General features: G+C 43.7%; 1 protein-coding gene across 1 annotated transcript in view; it reads right to left on the bottom strand.

Moving 5' to 3' along the window:
- LOC144493948 (serine/threonine-protein kinase MRCK alpha-like) overlaps positions 1-21,780 on the bottom strand; it is a 498,859-nt gene extending 477,079 nt beyond the window's left edge. The window contains exon 1 of the mRNA XM_078213524.1: positions 20,839-21,780. Coding sequence (XP_078069650.1) covers positions 20,839-21,013 — 175 coding nt within the window. The 5' untranslated portion in view covers positions 21,014-21,780. The remainder of the gene's footprint in view (positions 1-20,838) is intronic.
- Positions 21,781-26,919: the final 5,139 nt, after the last annotated feature.

Raw genomic sequence — 26,919 nt, 5'->3', positions numbered from 1 at the left:
CTGCTTGGCATTTGCTAAATAAATAAATGGCGAATAAAGAAGCGGCAGAGATGTTAAATAATATTTTTGTCCAGGGCGGCACAGTGGCAAGCACTCACAACGCCAGAGACACAGGTTCAATTCCAGCCTCCTGTGTGGAGTTTGCACGTTTTCACAGTGCCTGCGTGAATTTCTTCTGGTTTCCTCCGGGTGCTCCGGTTTCCTCCCACACTCCAAAGATGTGCAGGTTAGGTTGTTTGGCCAGGCTAAATTGCCCCTTAGTGCAGGGAGATTAGCAGGGGTTACGGGGTTAGGGCCTGGGTGGGATTGCTGTGGGTGCAGACTCGATGGGCCGAATGGTCTCCTTCTGCACTGAAGGGTTTCTCGGATCCTCCGATTCAATGATCTTCACCAGCAAAAATCCTACTGGAAATTGTGGGGAACCAATAGTCTAACGAGAGGGAGGAGCTTAAAGTAATTATTAGTAAAGCAAAAGTGGAGAAATTAATGGAATTGAAACTCAACAAATCCCCTGGACCTGATGGCCTACATTTTACGGTTCTAAAAGGGATAGCTGCAGAGATAGTGGATGAATTGATCTTTCAAAATTCCCCAGAATCTGTAAGACCCAGTAAATTAGAAGAGAGCAAACAAAACATAGGGCGGCACGGTGGCACAGTGGTTAGCACTGCTGCTTCACAGCTCCAGGGACCTGGGTTCGTTTCCCGGCTTGGGTCACTGTCTGTGCAGAGTCTGCACATTCTCCTCGTGTCTGCGTGGGTTTCCTCCGGGTGCTCCGGTTTCCCCCCCACAGTCCAAAGATGTGTGGGTTAGGTTGATTGGCCATGCTAAAAAATTGCCCTTAGTGTCCTGGGATGAGTAGGTTAGAGGGATTAGTGGGTAAATATCTAGGGGTATGGGGGTAGGGCCTGGGTGGGATTGTGGTCGGTGCAGACTCGATGGGCCAAATAGCCTCTTTCTGTGCTGTAGGGTTTCTAAGATTCTAAGATAACACCGCTATTCAAGAAAAGGAGGGAAAACAGTTAGTTTGACATCCATTTTGAGGAAAGTGCTGGAATTTGCTATTAAAGTAGTAACAGGTCATTCAGCAGTTCCTATTATCAGGCACTAGGCTTTTAGGTGGAGGAAATGGGTTTGACAGATATATTAATTAATAGAATGTAACTAGCAAGGTAAATAAATAGAGGGGAACCAGTAGATACAGTCTATTTGGATTTTCAAAAGGCATTCGGTAAGGTGTCACATTAAAGGGTGCTGCACAAGAACTCACTGTGAGCAATGTATTAGCATAGACAGGGAAGTTTGTTAACAGACAGAAAGTAGAGAGCAAAAATAAAAGTGTTATTTTCAGATTGACAGGCTGTCACTAGTGGGGTATTGCAAGGATCAATGCTGGGGCCTCAGCTATTTACATTCTATTAGAAAAGGAATGAGTGTTAGGTATCCAAGTTTGCTAATTATACAAAGCTATGTGAGAAAGTAAGCTGTGAGAAAGATACAATGTCTGAAAAGGGCTATAGATAGGTTATAAGAGCAGGCAAGATGGAAGGTGGAATATAATTTTCTGTGGTAATAGGAAAGCTGAATATCTTTTAAAATAGTGACAAACTATTAAATGTTGATGTTTATTGCTGCAATTGTACAAGGCTTTGGTGACACCAGACCTGGCATAATGTGCATTATTGTAATCACTGCATCTAAAGGCTTCGAGGGAGTGCAGCCGATGATCACCAGCTTGATCCCTCAGGTTGCCCAATGGGGAGAGATTGAGCAAAAAGTACCTAAACCTTAGAAGAAAGAGAGGTGATCGCACTTAAACATCAAAACTTCTGAGGGAAACATGCAAAACACTGCAGATGCTGGAAATTCAAGAGAGCATCAAAAAAATGCTGGAAGTACTCAGCAGATCTGGCATCGGTGGAGGAAGAAACCAAGTCAACATTTCAGCTCTATGACCATTGGTCAGAACTAACTCATCAACCTAAAACAGTAACTCTGTTTCTCTTTTCAGATTCTCAGGGCTTTACAGGGTGCGTGCTGAGATGCTGCTTCCATGGAGAGTCTGGAATTAGGTGGCATCGTCTGAGGATAAAAGGTCAACCATGTTGCACTGAAAACCCAGAGGAATTTCTTCACTTAAAGGGCTGCAATTCTTAGGCATTCCCTGATCCAGACAGTTGTAGATGCTCAATGACTATATTTTAAGTTTCCAACTGATAGATCTTTTGACATATAAAAATCAAGGGTTAGGGAGATGAGGTGAGAAACTGGAGTTAAAGTTGAGGATCCGCTATTACCCTATTATTGGCAGAGCAGGCTCAAGGACCCTTAAAGCCTACTCCCCAAGCTCGAAAGGTAAAAGGTATCATGTGTAAATTAGTCGGGACCAAAAGAACTGGTATATTTCTATTTTAGAAAAATAATGCTTGCAGATGGCATAATGTTAAATTCTAACATTGTACCATAAATAACACTGTCAACAGTCAAAACATTAGAAACAGCATAAACAACGGGGTAAACATTCAATAAGGAAAGCCTGAGTTTCTGCATTCTTTTGTTCTGTTGCAAAACAGTTCATGAGTAATCAAAGAACTCATCTAGGATTAAAGTTTTTACAAATATATAAAAAGGAATAGAGTGGCAAGAGTGAATGTTGGACCCTTGGAGGACGAGAGGGGGGATTTAATAGTGGGAAATGAGGAAATGGCTGAAACTTTAAGTAAGTTTTTTGTGTCGGTCTTCACGGTGGAAGACACAAATAGTTTACCGAATATTAACGATAGAGGGTTGGTAGGAGGAGAGGTACTCAATACAATTAATGTTACCAGGGAGGCAGTGCTTGGTAGACTAACGGGACTGAAGGTGGACAAGTCCCCGGGCTCGGTTGGAATGCATCCCAGGGTACTGAAAGAAATGTCAGAGGTAATAGCGGATGCGTTAGTGGTTATTTATCAAAATTCGTTGGATTCTGGGGTAATGCCGGCGGATTGGAAAACGACTAATGTTACGCCACTGTTTAAAAAAGGAAATAGACAAAAGGCGGGTAACTACAGGCCGGTTAGCTTAACGTCTGTAGTTGGGAAAATGCTGGAATCCATCATTAAAGAAGAAATAGCAGGCCATCTGGATAAGAATGGTTCGATTAAGCAGATGCAACATGGATTCATGAGGGGAAAGTCGTGCTTGACAAACTTGTTGGATTTTTATGAAGATGTGACTAGTGCGGTTGACGGAGGGGAACCGGTGGATGCAGTGTTTTTGGATTTCCAAAAGGCCTTTGATAAGGTGCCTCACAAAAGGTTGCTGAAGAAGATTGGGTCACACGGAGTTGGGGGTAGGGTGTTAGCGTGGATTGGGGATTGGCTATCCGACAGGAAGCAGAGAGTCGGAATAAATGGGTGCTTTTCTGGTTGGCAGATGGTAACTAGTGGCATGCCGCAGGGATCGGTACTGGGGCCTCAACTATTTACCATTTATATAGACGATCTGGAGGAGGGGACTGAGTGTAAAAGCAGAGATAAAAGCAGAGATGTCTTGCTGCATCTGTACAGGGCATTGGTGAGGCCGCAGCTGGAATACTGTGTGCAGTATTGGTCCCCTTATTTGCGGAAGGATATATTGGCCTTGGAGGGAGTGCAGAGAAGGTTCACCAGGTTGGTACCAGAAATGAAGGGTGCTGATTATGAGGAGAGACTGGGCAGATTGGGTTTGTACTCGTTGGAATTTAGAAGGCTGAGGGGGGATCTTATAGAGACATATAAGATAATGAAGGGGCTGGATAGGGTAGAGGTGGAGAGATTCTTTCCACTTAGAAAGGAAGCTAGAACTAGAGGGCACAGCCTCAAAATAAAGGGGGGTCAGTTTAGGACAGAGTTGAGGAGGAACTTCTTCTCTCAGAGGGTGGTGAATCTCTGGAATTCTCTGCCCACTGAAGTGGTGGAGGCTACCTCGTTGAATATGTTTAAATCACGGATAGATGGATTCCTGATTGGTAAGGGAATTAGGGGTTATGGGGATCAGGCGGGTAAGTGGAACTGATCCACTTCAGATCAGTCATGATCTTATTGAATGGCGGGGCAGGCTCGAGGGGCGAGATGGCCTACTCCTGCTCCTATTTCTTATGTTCTTATGTAAGTTTAAAGTTTATTTATTAGTGTCACAAGTAGGCTTACATTAACACTGCACTAAAGTTACTGTGAAAATCCCTTAGTCGCCACACTGCAGTGCCTGTTTGGGTACACTGAGGGAGGATTTAGCATGGCCAATACACCTAACCAGCACATCTTTCGGACTGTGGGAGGAAACCCACGCAGACATGGGGAGAACGTGCAGACTGCGCACAGACAGTGAGCCAAGCCGGGAATCGAACCCGGGCCCTTGACGCTGTGAGGCAACAGTGCTAACCACTTAGAACTAAATATTGCTGCAAAGAGAAACATGTTGCAGCTTTTCGTCTTGCATTCATCAGGACACTTCGCAATTACACACACTACGCCTGTTTCAGCTAAACATAATAAGTGACAGCCATTCGCTGACTCATTCCTCAGAGCAATGCCTTGACCAATCAGGGTCAAACTGCCTGGTCTAAATTTCAAATAATACTTGACAGTTTACTGACAGCCACCTGGTGAATTCTCCATGGCAATGCCTCTACCAATCAGTCTATTTGCCATTAATCAGCATTTTCTTCTCATAGGGTATAAATTGCTATTTTCCCCAATATTCTTGAAAAATGTGCTGATGAGTGCAAGATTAGAAATTTTGACAGGTTTCTTTGAGCAATACTCAAGTTCTGTACTACCAAACGACTATCGGCTATAACTAACTTCATTCCTAGCAGCTATGCAAACCTCAACCCACAAAAGTCTTTCACCAAACAAAATCATTCACACAACACTGTTTAGTGTGTGATCATCTTCTCTTTCCATTAGTACTCTAAAGTTCCATTTACTATTATTTACGCCTCCACAAACCTACTGACATGACAGATCTACATTGAATAATGTAACCCACCCTTGATGACTCAACATTGTTCAAAAAAGGATCCATATCCATATTTTTACTCGCCCATCACAACCTCTCGCTCTTGAAGATATCAGCCACAAAAGCTGTGGCACTTTAGGTCAAAATACACACACTGATCAGCATTTTTTTCCAATACTGGTATTCTGAACATTTTATTTAGTGGCTCCAGTCAATTCTATTTCCATAATAAAACGTCAATAAATCTTTCTTACACCTCAACAAGGATATCACAGCAGACAGGACTGTCAATCCTCAGAGTGAGGAGTCCTGGAAATTAACTTCTTAAAATGACAACAAAAATCAATACATACTGGGACAAGTGCTGCACGCACATCTAGTGAACACCATGTTCAAGCAAGTCTGAGGAACAGATGATACTTGCACAATTTCTATCAAAGGGTAACTTTGACTACTCAACTTGCTGTTTTATGAAAAGTAGAAACGTATGGTACATCAAATTTAATAAATGGGAAATCTGAAGATGACAAACTCCTTCAGAATGCTCAATCCTCACAGCAAGCCTCCAAACATTAGATAAATAAAATTGCTCCAGATTTTGCTGTGCAGTTTTGTGCTAAAGCAAGAAATGGCAGTCCATTCGAATCATCTGCATCAACATATTGCTAGATTGGACTTTTCCAAACTTCTCTTCTCCTCACAGCTTACTCAAACACAACAACTCTTCCTCTGGAAAATAAATATTAGAAATTCAGCAATCAGTTCTCCTTGATAAGCCTCTCCATATCTGTACAGTTGAAGTTGTAATGCTATTTTTAAAAAGCTCTAGATTTTATCCAATCACATTCAGATTTAAGCACTGACATTCATATCAGCTAACAATTAGTTTGAAGCCCAAATGTTCCTTTCTCTTTGGCAGCCTCCTATTGTAACATTTTATATAACGGAAATTTAGTCAACAGAAATTGGAGGAAAATGGAGTCGTCCCTGGCACAAAGGAAGATGACGGTAGCTTTTGGGGATCAATCATCTCAGCCACAGGACATCACTGAAAGAGTTCCTTAGGTTGCATCCTCTGCCCGACCCTCTTCACCTGCTTCATCAATGAATGGCCTTCCATTCATCATAAGGTCAAAAGTGAGGAGGTTCACTGATGAATTCCACAGTGGCCAATCCTATTCGTGAATCCTCAGATAATTAAACAGTCCATGTCGAGTAGCAGCAAAACGTGGACAACATTTAGACTCGGCCCAAGAAATCGCTAACATTCACGCCACACAAGAACATAGAACATAGAAAAGCTACAGCACAAACAGGCCCTTCGACCCACAAGTTGCACCGAACATGTCCCTACTTACTAGGCTTACCTATAACCCTCTATCTTACCAACTTCCATGAATTTATCCAAAAGTCTCTTAAAAGACCCTATCGAATCCGCCTCCACCACCACTACCGGCAGCCGATTCCACACACCCACCACCCTCAGTGAAAAACTTACCCCTAACATCTCCTCTGTACCTACTCCCCAGCACCCTAAACCTGTGACCTCTTGTGGCAACCATTTCAGCCCTGGGTAAAAGCCTCTGAGAATCCACTCTATCAATACCTGTCAACATCCTATACACCTCTATCAGGTCACCTCTCATCCTTCGCTTCTCCAAGGAGAAAAGACCTAGCTCTCTCAACCTATCCTCATAAGGCATGCCACCTAATCCAGGCAACATCCTTGTAAATCTCCTCGGCACCCTTTCTATGGCTTCCACATCCTTTCTGTAATGAGGCGACCAGAACTGGGCACAGTACTCCAGGTGGGGTCTGACCAGGGTCCTATACAGCTGCAGCATTATCTCCCGATTTCTAAACTCAATTCCTCTATTGATGAAGGCCAGTATTCCATACGCCTTCTTAACCACAACCTCGACCTGCGACGCTGCTTTAAGCGTCCTATGAACCCGGACCCCAAGATCCTTCTGATCTTCCACACTGCCAAGCGTCTTACCCTTAATATTATATTCTTTCATCCTATTCGACCTGCCAAAATGTACCACCACACACTTATCTGGGTTGAAGTCCATCTGCCACTTCTCCGCCCAGTCTTGCATCTTATCTATGTCTCCATTCCACCAACCTTTGTGTCATCAGCAAACTTGCCAACCCATCCTTCCACTTCCTCATCCAGGTCATTTATAAAAATCACAAAGAACAAGGGTCCCAGAACAGATCCCTGGGGCACTCCACTGGTGACCGACCTCCATGCTGAAAAAGACCCATCTACAACCACTCTTTGCCTTCTGTGGGAAAGCCAGTTCTGAATCCACAAGGCAATGTCCCCTTGTATCCCATGCTCCTTCACTTTCTCAATAAGCCCTGCATGGGGCACCTTATCAAATGCCTTGCTGAAATCCATATAAACTACATCTACCGCTCTTCCCTCGTCTATGTGTCTCGTTACATCTTCAAAAAATTCAATTAGGCTCGTAAGGCATGATCTGCCTTGGACAAAGCTGTGCTGGCTATTTCTGATCATACTATTCCTCTCCAGATGTTCATAAATCCTGCCTCTCAGGATCTTCTCCACCAACTTACCAACCACTGAGGTTAGACTCACTGGTCTATAATTTCCCGGTCTATCTCTTCTCCCTTTCTTGAATAACGGAACCACATCTGCAATCCTCCAATCCTCCGGAACCTCTCCCGTCTCCATTGATGAAGCAAAGATCATCGCCAGAGGCTCAGCAATCTCTACCCTCGCCTCCCACAGTAACCTGGGGTACATCCCATCCGGTCCCGGCGATTTATCTAACTTGATGCTTTTCAAAAGCTCCAACACATCCTCTTTCCTAATGTCCACATGCTCAATCTTCTCAGTCCACTGCAAGTCTGCACTGCAACTACCAAGATCCTTTTCCTCCTCTCTCCCAGTCACCTCATTTTGATTCCCACCCCCCAACCATTCTAGTTTAAACACTCCCCAGTAGCCTTAGCAAATCTTCCTGCCAGGATATTGGTCCCCCTGGGATTTAAGTGAAACCAGTCCTTTTTGTACAGGTCGCAGCTGCCCCTAAAGAGGTCCCAATGATCCAGGAACCTGAATCCCTGACCCCTGCTCCAATCCCTCAGCCACGCATTTATCCTCCACCTTATTCCGTTCCTTCCCTCACTGTCTCGTGGCACAGGCAGCAATCCCGAGATTACTACCTTTGCGTTTCTTCTTCTTAACTCCCTACCTAACTTCCTATATTCTCCTTTCATAACCCCTTCCCCTTTCCTGCCTATGTCAGTGGTACCAGTATGCACCAAGACCTCTGGCTCCTCTCCCTCCCACTTCAGGATTTCTTGGATACGGTCAGAAACATCCCTGATCCCGGCACCAGGGAGGCAAACCACCATCCGGGTTTCTCGACTTCCTCCACAAAAACGCCTGTCTGACCCCCTCACTGTAGAGTCCCCGATCACCACTGCCTTCCTCCTCCTTTCCTTACCCTTCTGTGCTACAAGGCCGGACTCTGCGCCGGAGGCACGACCACTGCTGCTTCCACCAGGTGGGCTGTCCACCCCAACAGTACTCAACAAGAGTACTTATTTTTAAAGGGCACAACCACTGGGGTACTCTCTACCACCTGACTTTTCCCTTTCTGTGACTGTGACCCACTTGCCTGCTTCTTGTGGCCCCGGTGTGACCACCTGCCTATAACTCCTATCTATCACCTCCTCGTTTCCCCTGACCAGACGAATGTCCTCGAGCTGCAGCTCCAGTTCCCTAACTCGGTCCCTTAGGAGCCACAGCTTGACGCACCCAGCGCAGATTTGCACTTCTGGGAGGCTCGGAGACTCCACGACCTCCCACATCCGGCACTGAGAATAGCAAACTGGCTGTCAAGTGTCAGATAATGACTATCCCCAACACGAGAGAACCTAACCATCTCCCCTTGGCATTCAATGGCATTATCATTGATGCATTCCCACCATACAGGGTTAATATTAACCAGAAAGTTAAGTGGATAATTCACAGAAATACTGTGGCTACAGGCAATTCAGAGTAATTCTGCAGTGTGTAACTCACCTCCTGATTCACCAAACGCTTTCCACCATCAACAAGGCACAAGTCAGGAGTATGCTGGAATAATCTCCCCCACTAGCCTGGATGGGTGTAGCTCCAACATCATTCACAAACCTCAGCAGCACCCATGGCAAATCAGCCCAGTTATGGCACCCTCGTCACCGCCTCAAACATTTACACCCGTCACCATTGGCGCACCATGATTGTAGCATACATTATCAGAGAAAAGAAGATTTTGGGCCACACCCAGTCCACAGGGGCACAATGCCAGGGACCCAGGTTCTATTCCCAGCTCGGGTCACTGTCTGTGTGGAATCTGCACATTCTCCCCGTGTCTGCATGGGTTTCCTCCGGGTGTTCTGGTTTCCTCCCACACTCCAAAGATGTACAACAGGTTAGGTGCATTGGCTGTGCTAAATTCTCCCTCAGTGTACCTGCCGAAGCGTCAGTGTGGCGGCTAGGGGATTTTCACAGTAACTTCATTGCAATGTTAATGTTTTGACGCTACTTTTGACGCTAATAAATAAACTTAAAACTTTTAATCCAGCCTTCAGTTGTCAGCAGATTTGTTGTGCTTTCTCTGGTGCGACTGCGCCTGTACAACTGTTCCTGGTGCCTAGCTGATCGGCATCAGGAGCTGTGAAACCAAAATGCTAATCCTGGAGAGTTTCAAGATTAGCCCTTCAAGGCCAATGGAAGTACTTCCAGATAAATTGGAGTTAGCCAATAATCAGAGGCTGGGAGCAGCTTTTTCTTGGGGAGCACTTGTGGCTGCCATGTTAAAGCCAGCGAATGCAACTGAAGCAGCAGTGACAGCAGGACATGTGCACATTACCTGTTGGATTACTGCAGTTCTGACTTGCCTTTTGGTTTCGCAAGTTATGTACATTGCAATTTTAAAACTTAAACTCATTTTACACTTAGGTTTTATTACCTTTCATGAATAAGCAAGTCAACTCGTGCATAGTTTGAAGGGAGTGGATGTTTAAGGTGGTGACTAGGGTGCCATCAACTGGACTACTTTGTCCTGGGTGATGCTGAGTCTCTTACTGTGGTCTGGTGCCATGACTGCTGGCAGTTCAGAATTGGAAACTTGGACCTTGAGATTTGCATTAGCATAGGAATACAGAGAAGAGTGCCTTCACTCACTCGAAAGGTTATATTAACCTATTAAAAATCTTGCACCCATGTGTACATATCAGTAAATTTATACATTATAAATGTGACTACAGGAATTTATAATGGTACCAGGATGTGGAACGTCAGGTGGGGAGATGAGAAAAGCTGGGGTTGTTCTCCTTAGAGCAGAAAAAGGGCAGATTTAATTGAGAAGTTCAAAATCATGAAGGGTAATGATAAAGTAAAAAGGAAGAAACTATTTGATTTGATTAATTATTGTCACATGTATTGGGATACAGTAAAAAGAATTGTTTCTTGTGCGCTATAGAGATAAAACATACCGTTCATAGAGCACATAGGGGAGAAAATAGGAGAGGGTGCAGAATGTAGTGTTGCAGTTACAGATAGTGTATAGAGAAAGATCAGCTTAATATGTGATAAGTCCATTCAAAAGACCGATGGCAGCAGGAAAGAAGCTGTTATTGAGTCCATTGGTGTGTGTTCTCAGACTTTTGTATCTTTTTCCCGAAGGTGGAAGAGAGAATATCCAGGAAGCGTAGAGTCCTTAATTATGCTGGCTGCTCTTCCAAGGCTGCAGGAAGTGTAGATAGAGTTAATGGATGGAAGGCTGGTTTGCATGACGGACTGAGCTATGTTCACAACCCTTTGTAGTTTCTTGCGGTTTTGGTCAGAATGGAAGCCATACCAAGCTGTGATACAACCAGAAAGGATGCTTCCTATGGTACATCAGTAAAAATTAGAGTTGTAGCTGACATGCCAAATTTCCTTAGGCTCCTGAGAAAGTAGAGGCATTGGTGGGCTTTCTTAATTATAGCGTCAGCATGAGGGGACCAGGACAGATCGCTCATGAACTGAACACCTGGAAACTTGAAGCTCTCGATCATTTTCACTTCATCACCGTTGATGTAGGCACGGGCATGTCCTCCATTACGTTTCCTTAAGTCAATGACTATCTCCTTTGTTTTGCTGACATTGAGGGACAGATTATTGTCATTGCACCATTTCACCAGATTCTCTCGCTCTTTCCTGTACTCTGAGAGTTAGTAGCCAGAGGACACAGATTCAAGGTAACTGGTAAAAGAACCAGAGGATTGTGGATTTGTAGAACCAGCAATAATCTGATCCACAATTCTGTTGGTGGACAAAGAATTGAAATATTGAAGCATAAGCACTGCAACCTACAGCCAGTCCCAAGATATGTATGACCAAAAGTCTCCACAATTAATCTCGGTTTAACATTTTGAGATAGGCATCTGTGGTCAATTTTTTACGCACTCCTCAAAATTAGAGTTGAAAAAGTATCTTCTGTTCCTGCCTGAGGTGCAACTAAAGTTTGCATTTTGAAAGAAGGATGATGAATGTAACAGTAGACGAATAATGTGTGGTCTTTGAGAAAATGGAACATTAGGAACATACTGCCTAACAGATGTGGAAGAAATTGCAGATGTACTTGGTTGTATTTCTTTTAAAATGTGCTGTGAGGTTATTAAAAGCTAGCTCTTGAAATGAGAGTTGGAGAGAGGATACAGATCACTGTACTTCCCACTGCTCCCAGGGAGGCCTTTTGGTCTCCACATTTTCTTAACTGTGATCTTGCAGCATCATATTGTAGATCACAGTAAAGTATTTATAATAGCAAGACACAAGCAAAATACTGCAGATACAGGAAATCAGAAATAAAAACATTAAAAGCTGGGAGCACCCGGCAAGTCAGGCAGTATTGTGGAGAGAAAATGAGACACCAGACTGTGAGTGACCAACTGCATTATTCACATTAAGCCAAGAGGATATGAAATAAAGGGTACGTTTGGAATCGATGTTATACAGAACGCATCATTGTGTACCAAAATTTAATACAATTGTTAATTTCTTGAGCATTTATGGCTGTCCCCCCACCCCTTACAATTTCCATATCCAGATGTATCCCCTGGCTGAAAGATTTGCCCACCCCTGATCTGTAAAATTCATTACTTCAATTCGCCAGGCTTCTGTGTCAGCACTTTCAAAACCCAAGACCCCGACAAGAACAAAGGCATCAGTCAATGAGAATGCCACCACATGCGAGTTCCCCTCCGAGTCACACAAGGTACCGACTTGGAAATACACCTGTTCCATCAAAATCCTGGCACTCCCTACCTAACAGCACTGCGGAAGACCCTTCACCACACAGGCTGCACTGGTTCGAGAAGTTAATAAAGCAAGGCAGGGGTACAAAATAAAACTGGCCTTTCCAGTGAGGTCCACATCTGATGAATAAATAAAATACGCCTTGATGTATCAGGATTTTAACATGTATTGCTTACATTATATTTTCTAATTTTAGAATTCTTTAACTGCTACATTGTTCCAGAACTACTCCTTCTCCCAATCACCCTGGAGGAAATCACAAGTGCAGTGATAAAACAAAACTTCAAAAATAAATGACCTTCCCAAGAATTTCTGCACAGCCCTTCCCAAAGTACACACATTAACTGATACTGAGCAATTTCCAAAATAAAGCAGCAGCGTAAACAGAACAAATAAAATATATTTGTTGATAAATCTCTAGCATTGCCCTTACAATAATATGTGCTACCACAGAGAACATGGATACACTGCTTAAAAAAGGATCAGGCCAAAAACATTGCTTTGTACTGCTTTTTCAGATTTACAAACACTTCACTTATAAAAATAACACTAAAATGTTTCCGTCTACAAAATTTAAAAATAAATTTGCCCAGAACATGCTTTCTCAGCTGATGTCAGAGACTCCTTCATTGAAATTGTGCTAACCATATAAAGGAATGAAAACTTGCTGAGTTTTCAGTGATTCAAGTTTGGTTTAATTGGGGTGGGGGCAGAATTATAAATCTATTATAAGAATTATATCAGCACAAATGTCCCAGCAGCAGCATTGATGCAGCAGCTTTGCCATGGAGTGCTGGGGAAATTATTCAGGCACCCCACTCCACTTCTCACACCGCAAGTCTCCAATTTATCAATAAAGGCACCAATAGAACACACATTTCCCCAGAGAGACAGCTCCAAGGCTGAATGGCACTCAAACAATCTCGCAACAGACACAATGACTGGATAAAGAGTGGTGGTAGCAGAATACAAATACTTGGATACTATCAGTGTACATGTGGAAGAGAATCAGTTGTACATCTGTGGTCAAGGGGTGGCACTTGGAGGAAGGAAGCAGTCAAGGATAGATCCTGAGAGACTCTGAAAGTGATGGTGTGGGGCTTGAAAGAGGAGCCTTTGCTGAGAAACATCCTTGTAATAAACTATACAGTGAGGAGAGTCCCATTGAACTGGATAAGAGGCGATGGAAGATGATGTGGTTGACTATATGTTGCAAAGATGTTGTGGAGATTTATTGCACTACACTCAAATTCAAATGCGCTTTGGAATGGATAGCTGTCCATTGGTAAATATTTCAGCTTTTCTCCAGCTTCTGATATTCAGGCCTTGCATCCTGAATGAGCTACAGGGTGATCCAAGTAATATTCCCCTCACAATAGCTTATGGCTGAAAGAACCATATAACGTGGGATTTTGTGGCGCAGACCCACTAGATAATGGGGTGAAGCTGTCCAAAGTCATCTAAAAAAAACTGAACTTAAAAACAAGGACCTCAAGGAGCATCTGAATAATTTAGAAGATTACATTGAATAAGTTGGTCAGTTCTCAGCAAGACAAATAGCAGCACCGCAAGTAATTCCATTCTAGGTAAAGAGACAGAGTAACAATGCAAGCTACATACTGACTGATGGTATACTTGGCAACAGCACTGCAGCCAACTAAAGGGAATAAACATCAGGCAATTTTAAAATGAGGGTAAAAGATAGGAAACAATAAAGTCACTAAAAATCTTAAATTGCATTATTTTAATCAGGTGTACAGACTAACATTTCAAGTACATATGTACAATGAATAATATTTTGAGGAATTTTATTAAACCCATATTTCAATATGCAAATATACAGTTAGATGGTCCTTCAATAAATCAATGGCACAATTTTACAAAGTTCTCCTAGGTTGCCAAACTTGCTCAATGCCAAATTGAGATTCAGGAATGATATTGGCTATAAAGTAGGAGAGGAGTACAAGAGGCTTGCTGAGCAGCACATCACATGCCTAACTAACAGATCACACAGCATTAACTTAAATGGCAATTTTCATTCCTGCTTTCTTAGGGACAAGAACGAACAATATAAAATAATGCCTTGTTAAACATAAAAGATTAAATTAGGTTGACCCCTTGTAAGTGAGATCCAAACGCTTCCTCAAAAGGCAAACGCACATCTCATTACCAAGATTATCAGTAATATATCACTGTCTATGTGCCAATAGCAGTAAAACCTGTTTTGTTGCTCAGTTATGTTTAATAGCCAATTACCGTTATAAAAATGACTCATACCGTTCACTCTACCTTCAGAAAGCAAGGTTTCTTCCTACTTCTTTAAAATTCTACCATTTGGACATTCTGTACTCACCTGACTTTTCTCTCAATTCCCAACTAATTTAGGGCCACACTTACAACCACAATTAATAGCAATCTCAAAATCTCCAACAACTATACAAGATATGCCTAAACAAGCTATAATTCATACAAGTAATTACAAGTCATTATAAGCATAGTCAAAGGCTCTTATCCTCAATGCCAATCATTTGATATCTACAGCATAACAGGTATACATCCTGAATGTAGACTATTACATGGGATATCACCAGACTACAGTACCATCTTACCCAAATGGTAATACCCTGGACTCGGCAAAGATACTCTTAAAGACACAACTTTCAAACTTGGTGGTAAGCTCCAAGATTAAACACATCACAAAATGTGTTCTTCATATAACTTCAGCACATTGCTGCAACCGTGCTACATTGTCAATGGTGCCTTTCATAAAAGAGATGTTAAACCACTCTTCTCCACCATTCATGTACATGTTATGTAATTAGAAGAATGCTATATCGCGAGGGGGATAGAATATAAAAGCAGAGATGTCTTGCTGCATCTGTACAGGGCATTGGTGAGGCCGCAGCTGGAATACTCTGTGCAGTATTGGTCCCCTTATTTGCGGAAGGATATATTGGCCTTGGAGGGAGTGCAGAGAAGGTTCACCAGGTTGATACCAGAGATGAGGGGTGTTGCTTATGAGGAGAGACTGAGCAGAATGGGTTTGTATTCGTTGGAATTTAGAAGGCTGAGGGGGGATCTTATAGCGACCTATAAGATAATGAAGGGGCTGGATAGGGTAGAGATGGAGAGATTCTTTCCACTTAGAAAGGAAACTAGAATTAGAGGGCACAGCCTCAAAATAAATGGGGGTCAGTTTAGGACAGAGTTGAGGAGGAACATCTTCTCTCAGAGGGTGGTGAATCTCTGGAATTCTCTGCCCACTGAGGTGGTGGAGGCTACCTCGTTGAATATGTTAAAATCACGGATAGATGGATTCCTGATCGGTAAGGGAATTAGGGGTTATAGGGATCAGGCGGGTAAGTGGAAATGATCCACTTCAGATCAGCCATGATCTTATTGAATGGCGGGGCAGGCTCGAGGGGCTAGATGGCCTACTCCTGCTCCTATTTCTTATGTTCTTACGTTCTCCTTTCCCAATATTCCAGCCATTTCTCCTTCAACCACCACCAGACACAATTTCATCTCATTGCTGCTGCTTCATGGGTCTTGCTATGTGCAAAGTGGCCAACACTCTTGCCTACATCATGGTGAATTCATTCCCAAATAAATTAATTGGTTGTGAAACATGATTGTCTCAAATCTATCAGAACACATTCAATAGTGCAGGAGAAGTGCAAGGTGTACGATGTAACCTGGCTACTGCTAGTCAACTTCATTTAATTCCCACTAACCAATTAATAAATCTGCACCAAGTACAGCCTGCTATTTCAGAACATATTTTAGAACAAAATAAATCTCAATATCTCTGTTCAGATAGTTTGGCAAAGTCCTATTTATAAAATGACTTTAATTTATAAAAAATCCATGATGTAAGAAGAGTTATGTGAAGTCTGAACAGGAGTGATATATAATCACACCAGCTAAACTAAACAGCAATGAGGATTTCAGTCAGTACTACCAGAAAAATATCCTGTGGTTATAGTTTGATGCCACTTATATCACAACTTATGATGGAACACCTCAAAAGGTCTCCATACAATAAATTTACTTTGGAAATGCAATAACTTATGTAGGCAAACTTCTATTTCAGCTACACAGCTCAACCAGCAGCATCAGTCACCCCACCTTCAGAACTAAAATGAGACAACCTGAACCATATTTACACAGCTCATTCAAAGCAACATATTCTGGAGTGTATTCCAAAGTTGTTACATGTTGAGCTTTGCTCTCAATCTTCATTACTTCACCGGAGCCCCTTTAACATGGTACAGTGGAGGAACACATTGCAGTTATTCACCCACAAGATCAAGTGAAATTAAACAGTATTTAGTTCAAATCAGGTTTCAAACATTGGTTCCCTCCTCCTTCTCGGACGAACAGGAGCTGCACTTTGGTAATTCACTGGATGTGAAGTGCTTTGGGACATCCTGGGACATTAATTCACCAAATATCAATGCTTTCATTCTGGAACTTTATGCCAAATTTGTCTAAAAGTATAAAAACTGGAAGAAACCTCCTCCCCAAATCCAAATCTACATTTATACAGATAGACCATATCTTGCAGTTTAAACAATATTAAAATAAAATACCCCCCACTATGTATTACTTCCTGATATACACTGAAGCTTTTGTGCTGTACATTGCAGTTGACACACCTTCCACTGAAAAACAATGGTAGTGGGAAACTGCAGGAAAAATGCCTCTTGCTCCAGACAGGAAATTCACACACAATTTTTCAAACTGACAATATATCAAAATTAAGAATCGCCATGACCTCAAATCAACTGACTCCTACACTAAAAACAGAACTTTAAAATGCCAACTTGAGCTACTTTACTAAAACAGGAAGCTATTATACAAGAGACTGACCACACAAATTTGCAGACTTCAGACAAATTGTAAAAGGAACTTGTTAAAACCACAATTCTAACCACTGCCACCCCCCTCCCCCCTCCCAACCATAGAATTACTTCAATATGAATGAGTAGACAGATGGTTGGGGGGTGGGAGTTTGAACAGAGCTAAAATCATAGTACCACACTGCAGGTTCTTCTTTGGGCACTGGCTGCAGATCAAAAATTGCCAGTGTCCTACTTCCAAAAGAAAAACTCCACAAATCATTCACAAACGTTATAGATCAAGTTCTGAATATAAATAGGATCAGTAATAGCATGAAATTTAAGAATTGGTGCAGTATATGAACTCAATTTTAGACCATTGAAACCAAATCACAACTCTTTATTGATTACAGTAAGGTGTCACAACTTATGATTTGGTACATCTATAGACATTCTCAGCTAGCTAATAAAATAAAAATCAGTTTAAATGCCTTGCATTAGCATTGCAATCTTTCTGGTTCACACCTAGCTGATTCACAATGCTGTCACAATGGATAAATTTAAAGCACCCACTACAAACACAAGACAAATTCAGGGCTGGGAGAGCAAACATAGCTGAAGAGAAGGCAATCGAAACACCCCTGCTCCCATGAGCAGTACACATAAAATAAAACTGCATTTCATTGCCTTCTCTCAGGTAAGTGTTAAAATGTTGTGTGATTTGCAACGTGGTACATCTGGACACAAGGTTTTTTTTAAATAGACAACAAACAGTCTGTCAGTCAGTCTACAATTAAGGTTCTGCTGTCCTTTAAGATGACAACTGGCAAATTCTTACTCACAGATCTTATCAACCACCACTAACTACTGTGTGTATCTGTTCTACATTAATCTGTTTAACATACTGATGGCATCTACATCACCATCTTTCAGCAGCAGAAGAATTGCCAAATTATCCCACGGGCATTAATTTCCTGAGCACTGGGAGAATGCTACCTCAAATGCCCATAGAGGTACCTAGGCTGCACCCGAATTCACACTTTACAGGATCACTATTGCAAATATTCTATTGTCTCTTCAAAAGGCACACTATATACACATTATATCACCCATCCATACAAGATAATGGGTAATGAGAACACACTTCAAAATATTACTCAATTTTCTAATGGAACACCCCATCAGCAACATTTAAAAACCTTGTACTAGATGCTTTCAATTTCAAACACTTGAGCACGATGCATTCACAAAACTCCACATCCAATGGCAAACCAATTCTATGCCTCCCTTGCAGCCTTTACTGCATCAAGTGTTGTGCAGAGCCATAAAATCATCATGGAACAGAAGGAGGCTATTTGCTCCATCAAGTCAATGCCACATTAGTCGAATGTGTAGTGCATCGCAAGGACAATAATAGAGATGCTGAAGAAAGTTCATTGAATGGTTCATTAATGCCAAGTGAACACCAAGACAAGTACCCCATTTAAATCATATCCCAGAAACCCAATCAAGAATAGGGAAGAGCAGGGAGTTAGATGGTTTTCATGGGGAAACAGGAATATTTTTATTTTCTTGTCACTGCACATCATGGTTGAAGATGATAGATTACTTAATGTAATCAAACCAAATGATAACCAGAATTTGACTCATTGCATGTTGTATCTGAATATAGTGTATGTTACCATTTGCTGTATATCATGAAAAGTAACCCATTTCACAAATGATCAAAGAGTATATCAGGCCCACTTATGCCTGTATCATGCTGCCCAACAATAGTAATGGAGAACAGGAGCACTTAGCTGTGTGCAGGTTGGCTGCAGCCACCAATTCATAACCAGTTATAAGCATGGGTTTATTAACACAGGCAACATACAATACATGGATAGACATTCAACCCGTCATGTCTGCACTGATAGCTCCTCTACTTTGATTTCCCTGTATCTTTTCATATTCTTCCTTTTCAAATACTTACCCAAGAAACCTTTTAAAATGACCTTTGCACTCTACCTCGTAGCTAGTAGCGATCAAGCACTCTACATTTTGACAATCCTGTGTGAAAACGTCTCTTGTAATTTCCTCCCTCTGGGGATAGTTGAGCATTTACCTGATTCCAGTGGAACTATCACTATTTACCCCTCTCAAAACCTTCAACTTTGAAAACCTGCATCAGAACTACTTCTTCAACTCTCACAGTGCCAATAAAAACAGCCCTTCTTCAAAGGCATATCTTGAAATTTTTAGTACGTTTCTACCAAATTTGCACTGTATCCTCAGCATTTTAACTTTTAACCTTCCTAGCCCAGACCTGCACTTAAAGCTCATCAATTGGATTTGGCCATGTATCTTGAAATAGCTAATGCAGATGTTCACACTACAATAAAAGAATCTTGACCACCACAAAAAGCTTAAAGCTAGTTACAAACTCTGCTAAAATATTTAACAGGGCTATTCGGGGCATTCCACATACTTTTTTCCTCAACTGTTTCCAAGGTTGCAGGCATAGTGAAGAAACACCTTGAGGGTGTCATAGCCAAGTATGTGTGTTCATTCATTGCATACTTTGTCAATAACATTCTCTCCCCTTGTCATTTAAAAAAAAGAAAATCATCATTTCACTTTGCAACCCAGCTCCAGTTGTCACATTAAACAATCAACTGCCCAGTTGTCAAATCTGGGACTACTGAACACACAAATTGATGCAGCACTCCCCATCAGTCTGCAGACTAGGAATCTAGTCCTTTCGGCTTTGGGGCTTCGACTAGGATCCCTTGTGCGGACTCTTCTGGTGTGGCTTCCCTTGGAATTTAGTCACGGCCCCTGCTTGGCCAATCTCCCCAGATGGGGCAATAGTGCCAGCCAGCCCCCTTTACGTGCCTGTGAGAGACCAAACTCTGCGCCACATCATAGAAGAGTATCCAATGCACAGACTCAGCGGAGGCCTATCCCGCACTCAGCACAGTAGGATCAGAAGAAACGGCTTGGCTTAGCGACTTTACATTCGCTAAATTAATAAATGTAGCACCGAAAAGGCGAGATGAGATGTTCACTTTGTGATTAATGACGATTTAAAATGTACTATTTCTTTTTAACATTTCATGGACGGAGGAAATCGTAATCACATTTTTCAATTGCAATTTACCCCTAAAATAAGGAGGATCCCACAACAAATAAAACAATCTGCAGTTTTCTAAAATTCGGCGGGGGGGGGGGGAAGGAGTGTCAACTTTGTTAACCAACCATCAGAGCACCTCAAACACACGAAATAGTTTCTATTTCACTCTCAAAACAATGCATTTGGAAGAGGATCTAGGAACGGATCAGTACTAAATGGAAACGAAAAAGAAATAACCAAAAGGACTGCAACATGAACAGGAACAGCAGCAGCAGGCCTGCGTGTTTGCCCTGGATTTGCAACACTGCTTCCTAAATCCAAGAACAAAAAAAAAACCCCTATAAGTTACAATTTTTAAAATTGCTTTTTCGCAGCAGCCGAAAGCAGAATAAATACAGGATAAATCAGCCCCCCACAATGACAGGCTGTGTTCATCTAAATTGTCAATAAATATGAATGACCCCCAACAACAAGTTGAAGGAGATGTATTTTTTTTTTAATTTGATTTTTGTTTAACCAGATGCAGTTAGATGCGGCATATCTCAGCGGGGCCAAATGAAGATCTCAGAACTCACCCCAGTCTAAAAACTCGTTGATGTTCTTCTCCCTGCGGAGGGGAGAGTTGGTGCACTCGTCGTACAGGCAGATGATGATGTCCAGCAAGGTCTCCATGCTGACCGCCGCGCCGTTCTTCCGAGGTCCGTCCAGGATCATTTTCTCCAGTTTCTTCAGGCGCACTTCTGCAGACATCTTGGCTTCAGGGAGCAGCCTTAACCCGGAGGGGGAGGGGGCTGGCTGGAGCAAAAACGTGCCTGCTTTACCTCCCCTTCTATATACACACACACAACAAAATAAAATGTACAACCCCGGCAGAGAGAGGGAGTGGAGGGTAGCAGCCGCTTATTGAGGTCCTTCTCTCAGTGTCCAGCTGGAAGAGGCGCTGTGATAATCCGGGAGCCGCACACACACACAGGCATCATTCGCCCATTTTACCCTCTCTCTCCAGAGCGGCTGAAGGTTATTTCGGTTAAAATCCTTTCTTCTTCCCCCCCCCCCCCCTTTCTCCTGTCCTCTCACACAGCACCGACAGGAAGATGCAGCATCTCCTCCCCAGCTCCCAGGGCTTTGCAAAAGCAGCAACACGATGGTGGGTGATGAATGATGAGAAAGCTCCTCCTCAGCAAAATCCGCCCCGGCTTCATTTCATTCACAGAGAGAGATCCTCATTATTTAGATTTCCCCCCCCCCGCCCGCTTTACAAGTTTTCTTTTATCCCCCTCCTCACACACACACCATCTTTTTCTCCCGCATCAGATCTCTGTTCTGTTTTATATATTTTTCCTCTTCCTTTTGGTCAGTGAATCGCCAATGTATATTTTCTTTTTTTAATTTATATATTTAATCTTTAACTGTTGTCTTCTTCTCTCTCTCTCTCTCTCTGACTCACTCGAGCATCATCTCACTCTATTCCTGCTGCGGCTGCTGCTGAGGTAAAAAAAAACACACAACATGGCGGCCGCTCCCTGCGGACTGAGACACAGACTGACGGCCGAGGGGGAGGGGCAGCCCGCCCGCCAAGCCAACCCACCCCACCGCCCGGCACGCCGGGATGCTGGAGGACCCTGAGGGAGAGGGTAGGGGAGGACAACGGCCCGGGATGCTGGAGGACCCTGAGGGAGCGGACAACCGCCCGGCACGCCGGGATGCTGGAGGACCCTGAGGGAGGGGATAGGGAGGACAACCGCCCGGCACGCCGGGATGCTGGAGGACCCTGAGGGAGAGGGGATGGGGACAACCGCCCAGCACGCCGGGATGCTGGAGGACCCTGAGGGAGAGGGGATGGGGACAACCGCCCAGCACGCCGGGATGCTGGAGGACCCTGAGGGAGGGGATAGGGAGGACAACCGCCCGGTACGCCGGGATGCTGGAGGACCCTGAGGGAGGGGATAGGGAGGACAACCGCCCGGCACGCCGGGATATTGGAGGACCCTGAGGGAGAGGGGATGGGGACAACCGCCCAGCACGCCGGGATGCTGGAGGACCCTGAGGGAGGGGATAGGGAGGACAACCGCCCGGCACGCCGGGATATTGGAGGACCCTGAGGGAGAGGGGATGGGGACAACCGCCCAGCACGCCGGGATGCTGGAGGACCCTGAGGGAGAGGGGATGGGGACAACCGCCCGGCACGCCGGGATGCTGGAGGACCCTGAGGGAGGGGATAGGGAGGACAACCGCCCGGCACGCCGGGATATTGGAGGACCCTGAGGGAGAGGGGATGGGGACAACAGCCCAGCACGTCGGAATATTGGAGGACCCTGAGGGTGCAAAGCGGAGGTAGAGGGTCGCTGGCATAGTGGAGGGATCGGGGGAAGGGAATAAGATCAATTGAGTTTATTTTCTTTAGTTGGAGGTTGGTGGATGCCTGCAGAACATTGAAGAGTAGGTGTTTAAGGTGAGGTTAGGATTGGAGTTGCTGTGACAGTGGCTCAGCTGGAAGCTTTCTCATAGGAGCAGAGGCAGGCCCTTCGAGCCTGCTCCACCATTCAATAAGATCATGGCTGAGCTGTACGTGTTGAGTTCCACATTCCCCATTTACCTCCCGATAACCTTTGATTCCCTTACAAAAATATATCTACCACCATCTTAAAAGTATTCTGGAGCTCCACTTCCACCATCTTCTGAAGAGTTCTAAGGTTGCCTCTGAGTCATAAGGTTCTGGGTTTAAATCCTAATGATGTGGAGATGCCGGCGTTGGACTGGGGTAAGCACAGTAAGAAGTCGCACAACAGCAGGTTGGACTTTAACCTGGTGTTGTGAGACTTTTTAAATCCTAATCCAAGGCTTGAGCACGAAACCCGAGGCTGCACTGCGCTGTCAGAGATGCCATCTTTAGGATCAGACGTTAAGGTTAGAACTCTTCTGTCTGCCATCAGGTGCACATAAAGATCCTATGGCACTATCACAAAGAGGAGGGAATCATACCTACTGTGTTGGCCAATATCCATATCACCAAATCACTAAGCTCACCGTTATCACATTCCAAACACACTTTTGGCTGGTTTCCAACATTGTACCTTCCATAAACTTCACACCAAGTCCTGTTTCCCCATCATCCTTCCACTGTCTGACTTACATTGGAAACGTCTTGATTACAAAATTCCCATCCTTATTTTCAAACCCCTCAGTGGCCTTGCCCCTTCCTATATCTCTGTAATCTCCTCCAGCCCCATATCCCTTGACGATATCTCCATTCCTCTAAGTCTGGCCAGCTGTGCATTCCCAATTACAATTGCTCACCCTAAACTCTGGAATATCCACCCTCAAACCTTGTGCCTCGCTTGCTTCATTTCAGACCCTCCTTGAACCATATTCATTGACTAAAGTTTGGGTCATCCGACCTAACATCTCTTTGTGTGGTCCAGTGTTACACTTTTGTTTTGTAATGTTCCTATGATGTACCTTGGGGCGTTATTGTTATTAGATAAGCTATCTAAAGATTTTGTGGGATCTTGCTGTGCGCTGCTGAGTTTTGACAGTGACGATACTTCAAAAGTCGCTTTGGGCTGTCGACGTCTTCATATCATTCTAAATGTTATTTTAAATGCTCCACCCCGGAGGCCAGGCATCTGGGGGTAAGGTTTACTACAACAACAGCATAAGAGAAGCAGCTAGCAGAGGCTGAGATCCGACCAGAATGCCGGGATTCTGGAGGAGGGAATATGAGAGCAGCTGGAGGACCAGGAGGTTGGCGCATGCGCGAGGCTGCCATCGGCATGCCGGGATACTGGAGGAATGAAGATGAGGACACTGGAGGACAAGGAGGCTGGCGCATGCGCGAGGCTGCCAGCCCAAGCTGGGTCTGGGCTCTGGTGCAGCGCTGGCTGCTGTCTGTTTTTATAAGCACATTCGCACAAATGTTTTTATAAAAGTTACATTCTGCGGTCGGAAAAGGCGCAATTTGAGTACAAGTTGCAAAAAGCAGCTGAAGACCCGTTAATGGGGAGGGATTCCCAGTGGGGATTGCTGGCAGGACAGAGTGTTAGGCAGCAATGTCCCCAGTTCCAGCACCGGGCCTCTCACTGCCAGCTTGCCCTTTGCACAAAGCCTGGAAAAGGGTTCTGTTTCAGACAGCCAGTGTCACCTTCACACACTCACCACCTTGATTTCAATGCAGCTTTGCCTTTTACTGAGAGTGCCCTCTATTGTACCAGTCTGACATTCCCACTTCATACTCCCATGGTTAAACATTTCAACAACTTGTAGAGGAGATCCTGATCCTCGATCACCAGGAGATCCTGATCCTCGATCACCGAGTGATCCTGATCCTCGATCACCGAGTGATCCTGATCCTCGATCACCGAGTAATCCTGATCCTCGATCACCGAGTGATCTTGATCATTTGGCCTGTGCGACCAAATTCCTCTCCAATTCGATTTTCAAGTTTGCTGACGACACCACCGTAGTGGGTCGGATCTCAAACAATGACGAGACAGAGTACAGAAATCAGATAGAGAATCTGGTGAACTGATGCAGCAACAATAATCTCTCCCTCAATGTTAACAAAACGAAGGAGATTGTCGTCGACTTCAGGAAGTGTAAAGGAGAACATGCCCCTGTCTACATCAATGGGGACGAAGTAGAAAGGGTCGAGAGCTTCAAGTTTCTAAGTGTCCAGATCATCAACAATCTGTCCTGGTCCCCCCATGCCGACACACCAGTGAAGAAAGCCCACCAACGCCTCTACTTTCTCAGAAGACGAAGGAAATTTGGCATGTCAGCTATGACTTTCTCCATCTTTTACAGATGCACCATAGAAAGCATTCTTTCTGGTTGTGTCACAGCTTGGTATGGCTCCTGCTCTGCCCAAGACCACAAGGAACTACAAAAGGTCGTGAATGTAGCCCAATCAATCACGCAAACCAGCCTCCCATCCATTGACTGTGTCTACACTTCCCGCTGCCTCGGCAAAGCAGCCAGCATAATTAAGGACCCCACTCCATCGGAAAAAAGATACAAAAGTCTGAGGTCACGTAACAAATGACTCAAGAACAGCTTCTTCCCTGCTGCTGTCAGACTTTTGAATGGACCTACCTCACATTAAGTTGATCTTTCTCTACACCTTAGCTATGACTGTAACACTACATTCTGCACTCCTTTCCTTCTCTATGAACGGTATGTTTTGTCTGTATAGTGTGTAAGAAACAATACTTTTCACTGTATACTAATACATGTGACAATAATAAATCAAATCAAAATCGACCACCAGGAGACCCTGGTGTTCGATGTAGATGTGAATGTGGGAGGTATGATCAGTAAGTTTGCAGATGACACAAAAATTGTTGGCGTTGTAAATAACGAGAGGAGCATCTTAGATTACAGGATGATATAGGCAGGCTGGTCAGATGGGCAGAATAGTGGCAAATGGAATTTAACCCTCAAAAGTGTGAGGTGGTGCATTTTGCAAAGATGAACAAAGCAAGGGAATACACAATGAACAGTGGGACACGAGGAAGTACAGAGGATAAGAGAGACCTTGGGGTGCATGTCCAAAGATTCCTGGAGGCAGCAGGACGGGTGTATAAGCTGGTTAAGAAAGCATATGGGATTCTTGTCTTTATTAACCGAGGTATAGAATATAACAGCAGGGATGTTATGATGGAGCTGTATAAAGCACTACTGAGGCCACAGCTAGAGCACTGTGTGCAGTACTGGTCACCACACTATAGGAAGGATGTGTTTGCACTATAAAGAGTAAAGAGGAGATTCACCAGGATATTGGCTGGGCTGGAATGTTTCAGCTATGAAGGGTGGCTGGTTAGGATGAGGTCGTTTTCCTTAGAGCAGAGAAGGCTGAAGGGGGACCTTATCGAGGTGTACAAAATATGAATGATATAGGAAAGATAGGAAGGAACATGTCCCTTAGTAGAGGGGTCAATAACAAGGGGGCATAGATTTAAGGTAAGGAGCAGAAGATTTAGAGGGGAATTGAGGAAAAACTTTTTCACCCAGAGGGTGGTGGGAATCTGAAACCCATTTCCTAAAAAGGCGGGAATCCTCACAATTTGAAATGCCAGAGCATACAAGGTGACTGCAATATCCTAACCATGTGGGGGGTTGTGGGTTTTACACCAAAAGAAAAGACTTGGTTTGCATATGTAGATTCAAACTAACCCACAACAGGTTTTATTGAAGAGCTGCTCTCTGCTCTATATCAGAATACAAAACTGAAAGTAAAACAGCAGACTGAGCACGCACCCTAACAACATCGCCATCAAATCATGTAAAGCAATCAGCTACCCTTCTAAACATATAACATTCCTCCCCCTTTACTTCAGTGATCATGACAACAAATTATTACAATGTTATACATAGGATCAGTAATACTCCAGACACCATACTATGCATCATTAATCATTATGCCCAGTCAATAAGAAAGTTGGCCAGGAGGACATCCATTCTTCTATCGTTGTATAAGACATTCTGGAATTCAGCGGTCGACCCTAGAAGTATGATTTTGAACTTCAGTCGATACTTCTTCTCTTGGAACTAATTCTGCATCATTCTCACATGGTTCAGTAGCAAAGACACAATCATCTGGCAACTCAGATTCAACTAAGTCTTCGGTCGTGATATTCACAACACTAGGGACTAAAGAA

The sequence above is a fragment of the Mustelus asterias genome, chromosome 5 (genome assembly GCF_964213995.1).
Source record: "Mustelus asterias chromosome 5, sMusAst1.hap1.1, whole genome shotgun sequence".
In the NCBI taxonomy this organism is placed as follows: Eukaryota; Metazoa; Chordata; class Chondrichthyes; order Carcharhiniformes; family Triakidae; genus Mustelus; species Mustelus asterias.
This window is presented reverse-complemented; position numbering and strand designations above follow the sequence as displayed.